This window comes from Hypomesus nipponensis, chromosome 19, assembly GCF_054491055.1.
Source record: "Hypomesus nipponensis isolate SF chromosome 19, ASM5449105v1, whole genome shotgun sequence".
Lineage (NCBI taxonomy): Eukaryota > Metazoa > Chordata > Actinopteri > Osmeriformes > Osmeridae > Hypomesus > Hypomesus nipponensis.
This window is the reverse complement of record NC_140379.1, coordinates 7,414,069-7,429,844: the sequence shown is the minus strand read 5'-3', so window position 1 is coordinate 7,429,844 and position 15,776 is coordinate 7,414,069. Positions and strand designations below refer to the sequence as shown.

Below are 15,776 nucleotides of genomic sequence, written 5' to 3'. Positions count from 1 at the left end.
CAGATGAGATCAGAGGTTGAATGGAAGCCAAAGCATTGCAGCACCAATATCTATTTTATGTGTTCTTTAATACTTGTGTGTCCCAGAAGAGCTGTTAAAAGGAATTCTGTTTAGAGTCAAATTAGGGAGTGGCCCTGAACATGTTTGGAAACAGCCTGTTTGGGTCATAAAGCCCATTGTCATTTCTGATGTCCTTGTACTAAATATTCTTACCACGAGAACCTTGATGCAGAGTATGCTGTAGAGCAAATGTCATTCTTTTTATCTAGAATATTCTGATTGAAATGCAACACCCACAATTTTACTCTCGCAACCTACCATACAGCCTGCTCCTCTCTTCTTTCGAGTTAACTAACCCTTCATCATACACACAACACCATACATCCTCTCATTTACTGTCCTTTGGGTCATTTCATTCAGCTTGAACGATGTACCCAGGAGTGGGGTTAGTCCCAGACACCTGGAGGCAATCACCCATTTGACTGGTCCTTGTCCAGGCAGCTTACCATCCAACTTCCCTCATCACTCGAGCCCTCGAGCACAGCTCACACACATTCAATTCAGGCAGGATTGTAGCAGAGGATTCTGAATGGTGTAACACCTTTTTATCTATTACTGCAACCTGCAACATCAGTGGGCCTGAGTTTACAATCTAATACCTTTCCTCTTCAAGTGATATCCACTATTAAACCACACCTCTGTGCTCATACAGGCCCTGCAGTATTCCCATGCGTGGGAAGGAATGTGTGTGTGCGAGAGAGAGACAGAGAGTGAGTGAAAGAGAGAAAGAGAGAGCGTGAGAGACAGAGAGAGAAAGAGACAGAGAGAGAGAGAGAGAGAGAGAGAGAGAGAGAGAGAGAGAGAGAGAGAAAGAGAGAGAGAAAGAGAGAGAGAGAGAGAGAGAGAGAGAGAGAGAGAGAGAGAGAGAGAGAGAGAGAGAGAGAGAGAGAGAGAGAGAGAGAGAGAGAGAGAGAGAGAGAGAGAGAGTGTGTGTGTGTGTGTGTGTTTGGAAAGAGTGCAGACTGCAAGTAGGGAAAGGCAGAGAAGTAAGGTAGTCCAGGTCAGAGGCTCTGTGAGCTGAATGACTGATGAAAGGTTAGTGTGGCCCCACATGCAGTGCTACCCCAGGCAGCTAGGGCCTGAGAGGAAGGTCCAGGCTGTGTCTGGTTGGCCTGGCTCCACGATCTCTCCTCCTCTTCCTCCCCTTGGTAAGAATAGGCATTTAACGAGTCCTTCCCCGTGTGCACAAGGCCACCAATCCTTCATTTAACAAGCTTGTTATTTCAGGTAGTTTTTTGTCCTACGCTTCTCTTTGGTGGATGTGTCTCTGTGGGCGATAGCAGAGAAGAAGGAGGGAGAAGGAGGGAGGGAGTGGGGAAAGGAAAGCTTTGATGTGCGTCTATATTGGAGAGTCATGCAGGGGTCTTTCAGAGGAAAAAGGCGTTAATGGATCCACTAATGATGTGGTCCTTGCTTTCATGACTCCTACGATAACACTGGGGTCCCGCATGAATATGCATGCTTCTCTGGTTCAAGGAGGATCTTAAGCCTCAAGGTTGGGATTGGCAGAAGGCAAAGTTGTTCTCTGAAATGGTAAATGTTACCGGCAGAACACCTGAAGGAATTAACACTAATCTTGTTTTGTTAATAAAACCTTCAACTGGACCTTTACAACACCTTGTAATAATCTATATCACATTTAATCTATACCACACTTAATACCATTTAAGTATAAAGCAATTCTTACTGCACAATGTTTCTACTTTCGGTATTGCTATGTAGTTACATGGTAGTTGACTAAAATGACTAAAGTGTAACATTTTTGCTTGTGAGCAGTATTTGCTAGAATAATTTTCTCAACTCGTGTAAAGCAAAGGTTCATTTTCAACAATTTATCAGTGTTTCCACAGTCCAAAAAATCAATAGCATAAAGACTACAGAATTGACTGAGTGTGAAATTGCAATCAAATGAAAATACACACTGTCCTATGCCAAACACATGGGACAGAGATAGATTTGGTTAATACAACTTTCAAAATTATAATAGCAGTAAACACTGTTTAAACACTGTTTATGTTGTGGTTTATTTAACAAAATAGTGAAAACACCACTTCTCTAATGGCATTTATATTCCGCTCTGCTGCATGGGGACATTGTTTTCCCAGTGCTGAGGACCAATCTGTGTTGTTAAACACATAGGCATGACTAGCCTTCCATAACTATAAAATAGCTATACCTATTAGAATCAAATACACAATATCTAATGTCTAATATGTTTTCAGATATAATATCTAATCTGATATATTGAATCTGTAACCTGAACAGACTTCTTAGAAATTGATGTTGATTCAGTAACTATTTGTAAATACTGTAAAATGCTTATATGTTCTTTATTTACCTTACCCATATTAGTTTGTCCCAGAACTGGAAATCTCTCAAATGATTTCTGATAATTGATCTCGATGGACTAATAGACTTTCTGATCTTGATGATGGGCTTGAGGGATGGTGCACAACACCAGAGACACCACGACCCCCTGACAAAAAACACTACTTAGCAGGAAGTAATTAGAGCTGAGATTTCAATTAGCAACTTGATGGGGTTCCTGGATCAATAGTAAGGCATGTATCGTTGATCAGATGGCCCAAGCTACAAGAGCTTACCACAACACTCTAGTGGAGATCCAATAATGTGTGTTGTTGTCACTGTGCGTTATTGTATCTGTGTGTGTGCGTAGCAAGCCTTGTTTCCGTGCTGAGGCAGTGTTGGCCCAGTGATGACATGTTGAGTCTTGTTAAATATTAATGTGTTTTACATGGGCCAATGTAAACTGACATCAGAGATTCAAACAAGAGCCATCATTTGGACCATGGTAGCAAAGCGCTCCAGAGCCCTAAACAAGATTAGAAAATGTCAAACGCGTTTGCGATCCCTATCACCTCCATCAGTCTAGCTCTTCCCCCTCATACTGGTGTCTAGAGAGAAACAGGCTGGTTGTATTTCCTCAGACTGGTATCCAACATCCATAGAGAGAGAGACGGGCTGCTTCTAAAGCCTCAGACTGTTGTATGTGGAGAGAGACAGGCTGATTCTGTCTCCTCTGATGGCTGTCTAGAGACAGAGACAGGCTGATTCTGTCTCCTCCGATGGCTGTCCAGAGACAGAGACAGGCTGATTCTGTCTCCTCCGATGGCTGTCTAGAGACAGAGACAGGCTGATATTAAAGCCAGACACGAAGACAAGACCTCATCAGTGCATACTAATACAAAACAGCATTGTATCTGTCTGTGTGGTGGTCCCCCGGCCCCCCATTTAACACGCACACCCTCTGAATAGCAACACAGTAGTGGACCACACTTAAGTGTTATACACACGCTGCCTATCTCATCACTTAAGAAAGGGCAACGGCCGCATATGGGTCCCCCTTGCAATCGCACCCACCATCCATCCATTCATCTCGTCATTATTCTCTCTCTCTCTCTCTCTCTCTCTCTCTCTCTCTCTCTCTCTCTCTCTCTCTCTCTCTCTTTCTCTCTCTCTCTCTCTCTCTCTCTCTCTCTCTCTCTCTCTCTCTCTCTCTCTCTCTCTCTCTCTCTCTCTGTCTCTCTCCCTCTCTGTCTCTCTCCCTCTCTGTCTCTCTCTCTCCCTTCCTTCCTCCCTCCCTTCATCCCTCCATTCCTCCTTTCCTTCCACCTCCCCAGGTTCCGATCACTTCCAGGCTCAGATTGGAAGTGACAGGCCACTCAGACAGAGGTGTCCCCGCACTCCCATCAGCCAGCATGCAGCCACCGAGCCAGCCTGTCGCCCTGATTACACATCAGCTGTACGGGGTGCGACAGGAAGGGGGTGGGGGTGCAAAGGGAGGTGGTGGAGGTGGGCGGTGGCAAGCTGGGAAATAGGCGATGTCCAGCCACAGACACCGACAACACACTTAACACATTGCTGTCGTGCACCTGCTACAGCTGCCAATACGCACGCGACCTGTCCCTCAACCTCGCTCGCTGTCTCTCTCTCTCTCTTTCTCTCTGCTCGGCTGCCACAAAACCAATCTCTGTAGTCTGTCGGTCTGCCTCCCCGCCCCCACCTCGCCCCTCCCCCACCCCAACCACGCACACATGGAAACCCAGAGCAAACTGTTCACTTTCTCACTCAATCTCTGCAACTGGGCCCACAACTCATTATCCAACTTTTGATGGTGGTGGAGTCTCATTATGCAGACAGATAGGGCTATCTGAGTCATGCCTGTGTGGAGGAGAGGTGTCTTCTCAGCATCCAGCCAGCTGTCTGACACTACGGCACAAGGAAAGGGCTGAATGATCAGGGCCTGATGCATCAACGGGCTGGCTCGAGTTCTTTAGACAAGCGCTAACAACGCATGTTGTCGTGTTTCCTTAAGTGTTGTCTTTTTCTTTAATTCTCTCTTTCTCACTTTCTGTCTCTCTCTCCCTTGTTCTTCTCTGCAGGTGTGAATCTCAGAAGTCCCCCCCGTCAGTCCAAAGAGGTTTGAATTGTTTTTACAAATTTTCCCTAAACAGAAAGGAGGTAAATACAAAAGGAAGCGTGAGGGAGATAAGACAGATATACACGGAGCGAGGAATAGAGAGATAGAGTAATAGCTTTGTTATCTATTACAACATTCAACACGGATGTCAGTCCCGATTCTCTCCCTGCCACAACAGCTGTGTTTAATGTCTGACCTCACACTAGTCAGCCTGGAGAAGCCCAGGACAGGCCTCTGTCAGGGGACAAAGTCTGGGGATGAATCCCTCTATGTAGCAGAGGCATTAATAGACATAAAACTACTGACTCTGCAAACAAGTCAGAATTAAGGTAGGCTAAGAATTAAGATTTCAGGCTGCAGAGCGAGGATAGGAGTCTGGTTATAGATGACAGGCACGCTTTTCCTCAGCATTCTCTCTCCTCCCTCTGTTCCTTCTCTCTCCCTGACCTTCGTTTGCTCTCATCTCCGCTGTGATCATCAATAGGGATGAGAGAGTTTACATTAGTGAGAGTCCCCGCACAAGGGCAGGTGGGCACCTGGTCCACCGGCGAGGCTGTCAGGGAAAAACCACTCCCTTCTTCCTCCCGTCCTCCTCCACCTATCTCCTGGGACAGATCTAGGAATCAGAGAGAGATTAGATGAGTTTTTCAGCAATCCTATCACCTGATTCATTGCATATTAAAATTGCACGTCCAACCCATTGTCTTTATGGCACTATAATGGCATTTAATTGAAATAAAATGTCAGAATGCGTGATAGCTATGGTAATAAGGCAATAGATGATTCTAATTTAGATTTTCCATTAAGTGTTTATAAGACATTTATACGATATTAGGGCTCAGTTTATTGGTCGGTCATGCACCGTGTGACATTTCAACCAGGAATTTGAAGGAGAGTAAGAACGTAATGTAACAGCACCATAAAGTGGTGAAATCTGGATACTGCAGAAATCTCAGGAACTCACCAAGGTCTTGTTTATTCGGTTTCGTAGATAATAGAAGCAATTCAGATCCAAATGTAGAATACTGAGAGAAATAGACTCATAGTTAAATGAAGAAAAACAATACATCTATATAATTAATTTAATATTTAACAACTGTCATCAACACTTTATTTTATAATTCTCAGGAGACATGGCGCAGAATAGCTGTGGTCCAGGAAGCACGTCGGAGGCTGGTCAAGCAGATGTGCGCCAAATTCAAGAGCAGCATGGACCGAACCATCATGCCGCACCACGTGTCCCGCATCTATGTGGAGGACAACTACAAGATTCTGTTCTGCGAGGTTCCCAAGGCCGGCTGTAGCAACTGGAAGAGGATCCTGTTAGTGCTAGCGGGGCTGGCCTCCTCCACCAAGATCAAGGTGGAGAAAGTCCACGGCAGTGTTCTAAGGACACTCAACACCTTCCAACAAAAGGACATCACCAAGCGCCTCCAGACCTACACCAAGATGCTGGTTGTCCGCGAGCCCCTCCAGAGGCTGGTGTCAGCCTACAGGGACAAGTTTGAGAACCCCAACACGTACTACCACCCCAACTTTGGGATCCCAATCATCTCCAAATACAGGGCAAATGCCTCCAAGGAGGCCCTGAGGACAGGGGATGGGGTCACCTTCCAGGAGTTTATTCAGTACCTGCTAGACGTGTATCGGCCCGTGGGTATGGACATCCACTGGGAGACCGTCAATAAGCTCTGTCACCCCTGCCTGCTCGATTATGACTTCATCGGCAAGTTTGAAAACATCGAAGAGGAAGCCGAATTCCTGCTCAGGATGATGGGCGCGCCGGACAACCTCACCCTCCCCACTTCTAAAGACGTGAAGCCTAACGATGAGAGAACTTCCATGCACTTAACACACCAGTACTTTGCTCAGATTAATGCTTCAGACATTCAGAAGGTGTACGACTACTATTATATGGATTACTTGATGTTTAATATCTCCAAACCGTATAAAGATTTATATTGATTGTTTTTGAGATCCCCATATCTTGGTCTGAAATCTCTCCCACATGATCATAAAGGAGCTGTGTACAGTAAAAGACGAATCCTTTAAAAAATATTATTTTATGTCATGTAATGTCATATAAGACACTTTAAAAACAGAAAATAGCAATGTCTTGGTCAGACATTTTTACAGATAACCATTCCTCTTTGCACTTAGCACCAACATTTATTGCCAAAAATGAACTTTGCAAGCGATCTCACACAGCATAGTCAGTGTTGTAAAGAAAAACTTTGATGCTTTAAAATGTGGTGCCCACGATCTGCATCTGTTTTGCCTTCAGAGTAGCTTTTCTTATTTACCTCTTTAACATTCATGTTTGGTTACAGAGTCAGTCTTAGCTACTGTTCTACAAAGTGTTGTGCCAAGCTATGAGAATGGCCCATTTACCGGCCCCTGGCCGGCCCATTGATTACCCCCATGCTCCCAATCTTTCTAACACACATACTGCACTCACACTTCCCTTTAGAACACATTATTAACACGTATCACTCGTGGGAGATTTATTCTGACACTGATATTTAAAAATTGTACAAAGGGCATTAAGATGACTATATCTATTTTTCTATGTATTTTTCAGTAGCTATATTTCGGTGATTCTTTGTGGACTTTTTTTCTTTTCTAATGTCATTGATTGTTCTTATAGTGATGCGGTGGTTAGTGTAGAATAACTGCTAATGCTACTGACACTCCTTCTAGTTCCACATTACTGTAGGACCTGTAGAAATTAGCTGTACACTGGTTAGTGTGGAATCGACACAGAAAAAACAATTGCCCATTATCCCTCCTGTGGTAAGACTGCTGTGCTGGAGACAGCAGTGTGCTGACACCAGTTCTGACACAAGCTTTTCTCCTGATTCTGTCACTAACCGAGAGCAGCCTCTCCTCTTTAGCTGTGCGTGTGTGTCTGAGATGGAGAGAGTGTGAAAGATAAAGAGAGAATACAGAGAGGACCAGGACGTCTGCTATGATTTTCTTTCATTGTTGTATGCACAGCTTTGTGAAGCAGCTCTGTAAAATACAGAACACACGCACACACACAGATATAGCAGAAGAAGAGCAGTGCAGATAGTCTGTGTGGACAGCTGAGATATATCATCTCCACAGGGTCACACCATCCAGAGTCAAGCCCGTTTTACAGACAACTACTGTAGGATAGTAGAGAGCCGTTCATATATAGTAGGAAAATCTACTGTTAAAGGGGGAGGGGGGGGGGGGGCAGTGAATTTGATATAGTCAATGTCTTCTTTCATCAGCAATAAGGAAGACAGGTGAACTCTACCCCGGGCAGTAGAACCCTAGGTTTCATGTGTAATCAAGATTCCAAAAAAATAAAAAATAATGATGGAACAATATTGGAATCATGATTACAGACTTACTAATCATGTTACTCTTTTATTTAACAAAAGAGTACCGGTAGCAGTTCTGGTGTTCAGTTTTTATGAAACAAAGGCGAGGAAGGAAAAGGTATAAACCTTCAACTATGTGACCGATAACAAAAAACTGCACATTATCCGAAAAATCTATATACACAGTATGTTCAGATTTTCCTATATTTTTTACATATTAAAGAGTAAACATGTATATGATGGCAAATATATACAATTATATCAATGTAGAGTACAATAATCTATGTATTGTTCTAATGGTGGTCTGATTCTTTGTAGGTAGACAAACTTTGGTCCAAAGCTTATAGCATAACATTGGTGTTCTAGGTTTATTGTGGTTTATGGAGACTATGATATGGGAGTATGGATACTTTTATATATGGAGATATAGCAAAACTACTTACGGTAACAAGTGAATGTATTACTGTTTTATCATTGGTGCGAAAGTGTGTATTTACACTGTCAATCAGACGGTGTTTTTCAGGAAGACTCTTCAGCTGTTCAGCTCTCTATGCTGAGTATCTGCTAATAAATTGTCTTTAGCAAATTGACCAAGTCTCGTTTTCATGAATCGCACTTCACAACAGCTTATGGTTGATTGGGTTCTCCTAGTCTAAAATGTACCTCGGGAAGGTAAGGAAGAGAATATATGATGGGCCTGTTCATAGATGATACGGCTCATGGGGTTGGTGAGAGCATGCCGTTGGTGAACAGACATTGTATGGAGCTTGGAACTGTATTTCTGTCTCTAAGTGTGTGTGTACTTGTGTGTGTGTGTTGTCAGGGGATTGTCTCATCTTAACTTGATCAATATGTAGAGTTGAACATTTGTGCTTTACACAAGTGCTTTGGGCTCATTTCCACAACAGCCTGTGTATTAGTCATGAGAAGACTAGGAAGTACAAATTCTGTTTAAATCCCCTCCGAAAACAAAAGCCATCCATCTACCTCATTAGTGAAAGGAAACTCCTGACACCCAGCGAAGGGAACTTCTTTGCTCTCTTTGCTGGAGGGCACAAAGTGGGAGGCTGCAAGTGAATGCATCTGATAAACACTCTCTTCTGTGTCAGAGACAACTGTAAAAGGAAATTTTCATGCACAAAATAAAGTTTATTTCCAACTAATATTAGGTAGCCCCACAGCTAAATGTTGTCTGGTTTTTCTGTAAGGGTAACATTAACATGGCTGAAGATTGACTTAAGTATTTCTGTTATAAAGTAACCATATCTGCTGATGACTCGCAGTAGCACATGCTCACAAATGCACACGCACACGCATGTACACTCTTTCTCTTTATGTCCTTTTTTCTCTCTCAAAACAGATGTTTCTCTTCTTATGTAGGTCTCACTCTCTCTCACACACACACACACACACATCACTGGCAAAGTGATTGACATAGTAGAGGCGTGACATCCTGATTCACGGCTCCTTGGGTCCCATTTATGAACACAACAAATGATTGCCTCTCACTTTTCAAGTCAATGAGCTGCATTCAGAAGACATCTATCTAAATAATATTTCATCAGAGGTTGATGATGTGGGTGAGCTCGTCAGATTCATATACACGCCAAGGTCATTTTCTCAGTTTCACATGAATTCCTTGTTTGTTTTGACAACGTGCTGGAACGCACTCGCAACATGTGCCCTGCCTTGAAATATATGGGCAGAAAGCTCATTAAAATGATTTGCCCGAGTTGTTTTAATGGTTCAGAGAAAACGGTTCTGAGAAAAAATGAGCAGGAGAGATCTTTGCAGCTTATTTAGGAGATAGAAGACAACCCCCAATTTCTACAGATGGTTCTGTTTGGTCTGGACACCAGCCTGGTCTAGCATTTGGCAGGAAAAGAACATGGATCTGGCTGATACTAGACGCGGAACTGTTTTAATTAAAAGATGATATTTAATCTCGAACTCTGTTCCGCTTCTGTTGATGTCCGTGGTGCTGCATTCCTCCCTAATCTGAGTCCATGTTCCCTGCAACCAATATCAACCATCAGCTCTCCAAGGCTTTCTTCCAAAGGGATGTTTTCAAAGCAACCACAGGGAGGCAGCACATGATCAAATAAGATACAACGATTTTCATAGACTATAATGATGCCTGAAGCTACACTCAGTTATTTGAAAATAATAGGTGAAAAATCCTTATTGCAAACATAAACTTTTTGTAAATACAGGTTAATAATAGTACCAATATATGGTTTAATACAATATATTTTTGTTAATGCCCAAACATTTGACAGTGCAGAACATTGCACACGTGCTCTCCCTCAAACAGTTTAGTCACATTTGGCGTACACCTCGTTCACTTAGAAAACACTGTCAAATGTATTGCCAAAGTTAAAATTTGTTCGCAATTTTTTTAATTAAGCTATATGCTGTCATTGACATAAATTATGCAACGGCTTTAATGAACTTGAATCAATATACACAGGATCTATAATTAAGCTAGTCACGCAAGCTGGTGGGCAAAGAGTGGTCTAACCTTCAGGCTATCTGTGTCTCTCCACAGGCCTGATACAGCTTGTTTTTGGATCTTTGCGCCATTTGGGTGATAAAATGATACTCCTGCCTGCCTTTTAATATCAAGGGATCGGTAGGTTTTCCCCTAATGAAGACATTTTACAGATGTATTTTTAATGTAAAAGCAAATTTGGTCTAAGTGGAACATCTGTGCTGTGATTGGGATGGCCAAAGACTAATGGGAAGTGTTTTCAGATGAGACTGTTTAGAGACGAAGAGACGAAGAGAGGACAAAGGCAATTTATTGCCAGATACAAGAGGAAATGTAACAGTTGGTGCTGGTGACATTCAGAGCCTTATCTTTGCCAAGGTCCCCTTTCCCTTGCCAAGGTATGCACTACAGCTTTTGTGGGGATAACTTACACAGACAGAAAGATTAATATTCTGGCAAGGTAAAGGAGATGACAATGATACTTACTGCCACACGTTACCAATTGTCTTTCACTTTTTAACGTGTCACAAGCTCAACTACAAAACAGGTCGGGATCACATTCTATGGTACTATGAACCCAGCAGAATCCCTTTTCCTCTCCACGCAAACCCTTGATTTGTGGCATTCTAATCATGCTGCATTGCAGATCAGAGTTAGCTTCAATCTCTCAGGGAAAAGGGGCTGAAAAGCACTTACAGCACTCCATTTGAGATAGATGTTTCACTCGAGTTCCCTTTGTCCTGTTGCACACTGCCTCCTAGCCTTCCTTAAATAGAACCAACCCACCTACTCCCTCACCCCCCCACCCCCCCAACAACCTCCCTGAATCTTTTCAAGAAAAGACACGAGCACTGGATGAATCACCTCTGTTCCCACCGTGTCGAGAGCTGTCTATCTACCCCATCAACCAGAGAGAGCGATGGGAGTGACAGAAACGACACCTGGCCCTGAACCACTGCTGAGGCAAGGGGGGGGGGGGAGAGAAAGAGTGGGGGCGCCGCGTTGCCTGATGGGAGCATTGCACGAGGAGGCAACAAACGGACTGAGACTATCACTTATAGTGACAGGCCAGAAGGTGCGGTGCTATTAGCAGACTGCAGGGTAGGCCCAGAGCAGGGCCCGTCCCACCAACGATGGATGGGCTTCTATTGGGGGACTAAATTAATACTGGGAGTGTAGTGAATTGCTTTTGGAACAGCCTCCTCCTAAGGAGCTAATCAGACAGGAGTTATCTGAGAGTGCCTGTAGGCTGGCTGTCTGGGGTCGGCGGCTCCGACCGCCTGACAGAGGCCAGGTGCACCACACGGACACACACAGCAGCTCATTGGGGGCCAGGACACAGAGATGGAGAGATGCTCCTTCTAAGACGGTCCCAATAGAGCCTTTAGCGAGGGAAAGTGGTATGGGAAGTTGATAAGCCTTCCACTGGTGATTTGGATGGATGCTAGCTGCACTCCTGACTTTACAAACAACCACCATGAACCGGATCTGTCATGTGATGACCCCACAATACAATGGTGCAATGTCTTGTTCAGCTGACTGTGAAGCGCACAACATCTGGACTTCACCACACATCCAATGCATCTGCAGCCAGAGCTTCCCTTTCCCTGCTTTGCTTGTCTGAACTGGACCCACATTATTCGAAAACTGCTCTATTTCAGAGGCGGGACCTGACGTGATGAGGTCAGCGCTAAGGCTTAGTGGATAGAAGCAATGAGACCCTACATGAGTGAATCACTGGGATGTGCAAGTGAACACACTGTATGGATGCACACACAATGGAAACCCTGGCGTAACTAATGGCCACTTAACGCAAAATGTTACTGAAAGAAAGCTGTGTCCGCAGGGTCTGAGAGGCCCCGATGTCAGGCTGGCGCTGCATCCAAGCTGCCCAGGGAGAGGATACAGCCCCCAGCCAGAGAGGATCCCACCCTCTGGGTCACTGCAAACACATTCACTCTGTGATTCACTGCGCATGTAGATATATTGCAGACTCACAGGCCCGTGAAAATACACACCATATTCAACCGGATCTCGGATGTGCTGCGTCGTGCTATAGTTATAGTGTTGCAGATGCCAATGATATCATACAGGAGGTTATTTGTTTGTTGGGGGAACAAGCTTTGTCTGAATTAGTATTGGTCAACATTGATCTTCTCAAAGGGCGAGCATCATGCTCAGTTTACTAACAGCATTCATCTGAAGCACTAATCAAACTAAGCTAGAAGGATTTCAAAGTACAGCCACAATGTTGCATTTAAAAAATAGGACAACGATTAGCATGGGATGAGGAAGGTGTTGTAGATAACTCTTTTGACAATGTTTCCTCTAAAACCTTGTGTCTCTCTCAAGACCTTGGCCAAACTTTGTAGGACATGATGACACCCTCCTTTGAGAGGATGAAACAAAAACAACATTTAACATGTAAAACCACTTTTACCAAGAAAAGTTGGTGGGATTGCATTTTGTGACCACGAAATGTCATCAGCTAGTCGTTCCAGTCCCCATCAGCCAGTATGCATGGAGCACTCTCCTCTAGCCTAGGGGGCAGGCCACACTAGCACCCTTCCCCCTCTCCTGTCTCCCTCTCTCTCTCTTTCCCTCCCACTCTTTCCCCCTGCCTCACCAGGCCTCAGCATCCCCATAGCACCCCCAGGCCCTCGGCTCCCACAGTGTCAGGAAGGCCTGTGTTGACAAAGCAGCCGGCCTTCAGAAGACACATCAAACCCAGGCCCCGGTCGCTGTTAGCCTGGGCTCAGCGCTCAACAAAAGGACAGGACTCCAGTTTCAGTCTCAGGCCATTACTAGTCCCAATAACAGAACTACAGACAGAAAGGCCCTCCAGGGTACACACACTCACTGTTACAAACATGAGCCATATCAGTTCACCATTCACCAGTGGTCCAAGACAAGGCCTGTTTGTATGTGTGTGTGTGTGTGTGTGTGTGTGTGTGTGTGTGTGTGTGTGTGTGTGTGTGTGTGTGTGTGTGTGTGCGTGTGTGTGTGTGTGTGTGTGTGCGCGTGTGTATGTGTGTGAATGTGTGTAAACAGTGGTGAATATTGTGAAGACAGTGGCGTGATGGATGATCGTAAATGTAAAGCATAAGTCAAGATCGGGGGGGGGGTTTGTGTATTTATGACACATGCACCCTAACGAGGGCTCTGGGTTTTTCCTAACGCTACCCCTCCCCCCTCCAGGCACAGCAACCAGGCTACTCACATGTGATGAACATGAGATATGACTGGAAGCAGCACACTGTTCCAATTTTTGTTCTCTATTAAATAAAATGTATTAACAAGTGCTACATTTGGGGGAATCAACTTGCTTTGATTCAATTTTTGGGATTTATTTAGTATGTATTTCATTCTACAAATGTCATATTGCAGTTTTGCAACAAACTTAGAGTCATGAGAAGAAGAGTTGTTAATTTGCGCTTTATTTTGCCTTATTTGATTGTACAGCACTTTAGATAACACTGGTTATTTTCAAATGTGCTCTATACATTTATTTGACTAGACTTTAGTCTTAGAATATTAATGTCCTCTACACAGGATTCATCAATTACAGTTACAATTACAGTTACCTTCACTGTCTGTGATGAGAGATCACACCACATGGTGGCAGCAGACATAATTCTGAACCCAAAGACATTTCGTAAATTTGTGGACTCCACTGAGGAGCTATAAACACAAATTAGCTGTCATTACTGTTAGGAACACAGACAAACTCAAGGCCATACAACATTAACAGGAAGATTTTAGCACCAACAGCATAATAAACACACCAAGATACCTACTAAGCAAAAAATACATTGAAGTTTAAACTAAACTGGTTCCAAAATACAAACACAATGTTTCTTGATGTCAGGGTCATTGCTTCTTCACCTGCAAAACTAGGCTACCTTGAACAGCAATACCAAACTCACACCATTGCATGACCTCTTGGCAATTACTTTTTCGAACTTAATTGCTTGCATTAAGCACTTGAGGGAACTGCTGTGCTTGTTATAAAGCTGTCTGTAGGCAGTGCAACCCCACATATTCTATTAATATAACTGCTTGCTGTCTCTGAAATAACGAACAATAAATGTCACTCACTGCCGCACCTCACAAGCGAGCCGACATCAAGCGGAATGTCGAATGACTAAGAACTCTAGCTAGCGATTGACATGAGCGACGCTCAACCATAAAGCATGCATATCACCAAAAACAACTTGTCGGTCTTCTTTTAAAACTTTTTCCACCTGCCAGAGGAGAAAGATGAATATGTTCAAGGTTAAAATCGAGATGGAATAAGCAATTGAGAGAGTGAATGTCACTGTTCTCCTTAATGTAGGCATGTGTTTAATGTCATCTCATGTCTTATCCTATGGATATTAATAGACAAATTAGTGACCACTTTTATGATTTGTGTTTGATGATCTTTTTTGTTGTTTTTTTTCTTCAGGTGTCACAAGTCTATAAAAGCTGCAGCGATGAAAAACAAATCTGGAAGCAAGATGGGCTTATGGTTAAAGATAGGGTCGAGCTCTTGTCTTATGCACACAGTACCGGATTCACATGAACTGTGTATTAAGCCTATTGATTGCTTTGTTGCCATTAAACATTTCAATAAAATACATATGTCAAAGCCAATGTATTTTTTTTAATAAAATGGGAAATGCTGAATATTCTTGGGGAACACAATACAGGAAAAGCACAATAATGTCCCCTTCTGCATGCTGCCTTGAGCATTACTACTAATGACACCTGCTTTCATTGCTCCAGGCTAAGTTATTATGCTCATAGGGTCATGCATTAATGCATATAGCTCATTAACATATGATCTGCAACACAGACGCATGTTCTGAGTCATTCTCCTTTTCTGCGTTATTCTTGTCTCTCTAGTCTTGTATAGCCTACTTGCCATTCAAAATCAAAATGGATTTATCAGGTAATAATATAATGTATGAATTTAAAAACGAGTAGTTCATATTAGCAAAATATAATAAATCTGACCATAGCAGAATGTCAGTATGCCTGCATGTCATCCAAAGACTCTGTTGTTTATAAGCTAACCTCCTCATCATGTTGGACCATTGTCTGACAATAATGTCACATTTGTCAATGTTTATAGAGATACATATTTGGAGAGTATTCGGTGGCTAACCCAAAGGTCAAGATGGTCTGATTGGAGGTCCATTAAGTCTAACAGTAAGAAGATCTTCAACCTGACCTACTTATTGCTCACACATCAGACACTCCGCTAAAATCCATAAATTAAGGAAATTAACTGATGGGGCCAAGGGCAACTTTGTAAGCTATTTAAATCTTTAAATTTACAACATCCCTGCATACTTCATGTAATTGAACTCACTCCGGGGTTGTTACATTAATGAGAAAAAATATCCCGTCGTCCCTCCAGTTTGTCTACTCCTGAAGACAACAAATGTAT

At 43.3% G+C, this 15,776-nt stretch overlaps 1 protein-coding gene across 1 annotated transcript in view; it reads left to right on the top strand.

The window, feature by feature from the left end:
* The window catches only part of chst8 (carbohydrate (N-acetylgalactosamine 4-0) sulfotransferase 8), a 68,407-nt gene extending 61,941 nt beyond the window's left edge, over window positions 1-6,466 (top strand). The window contains exons 3-4 of the mRNA XM_084681577.1: window positions 4,464-4,501; window positions 5,630-6,466. Of these exons, the coding sequence (XP_084537703.1) occupies window positions 4,464-4,501; window positions 5,630-6,466 (875 nt within the window). The remainder of the gene's footprint in view (window positions 1-4,463; window positions 4,502-5,629) is intronic.
* Window positions 6,467-15,776: the final 9,310 nt, after the last annotated feature.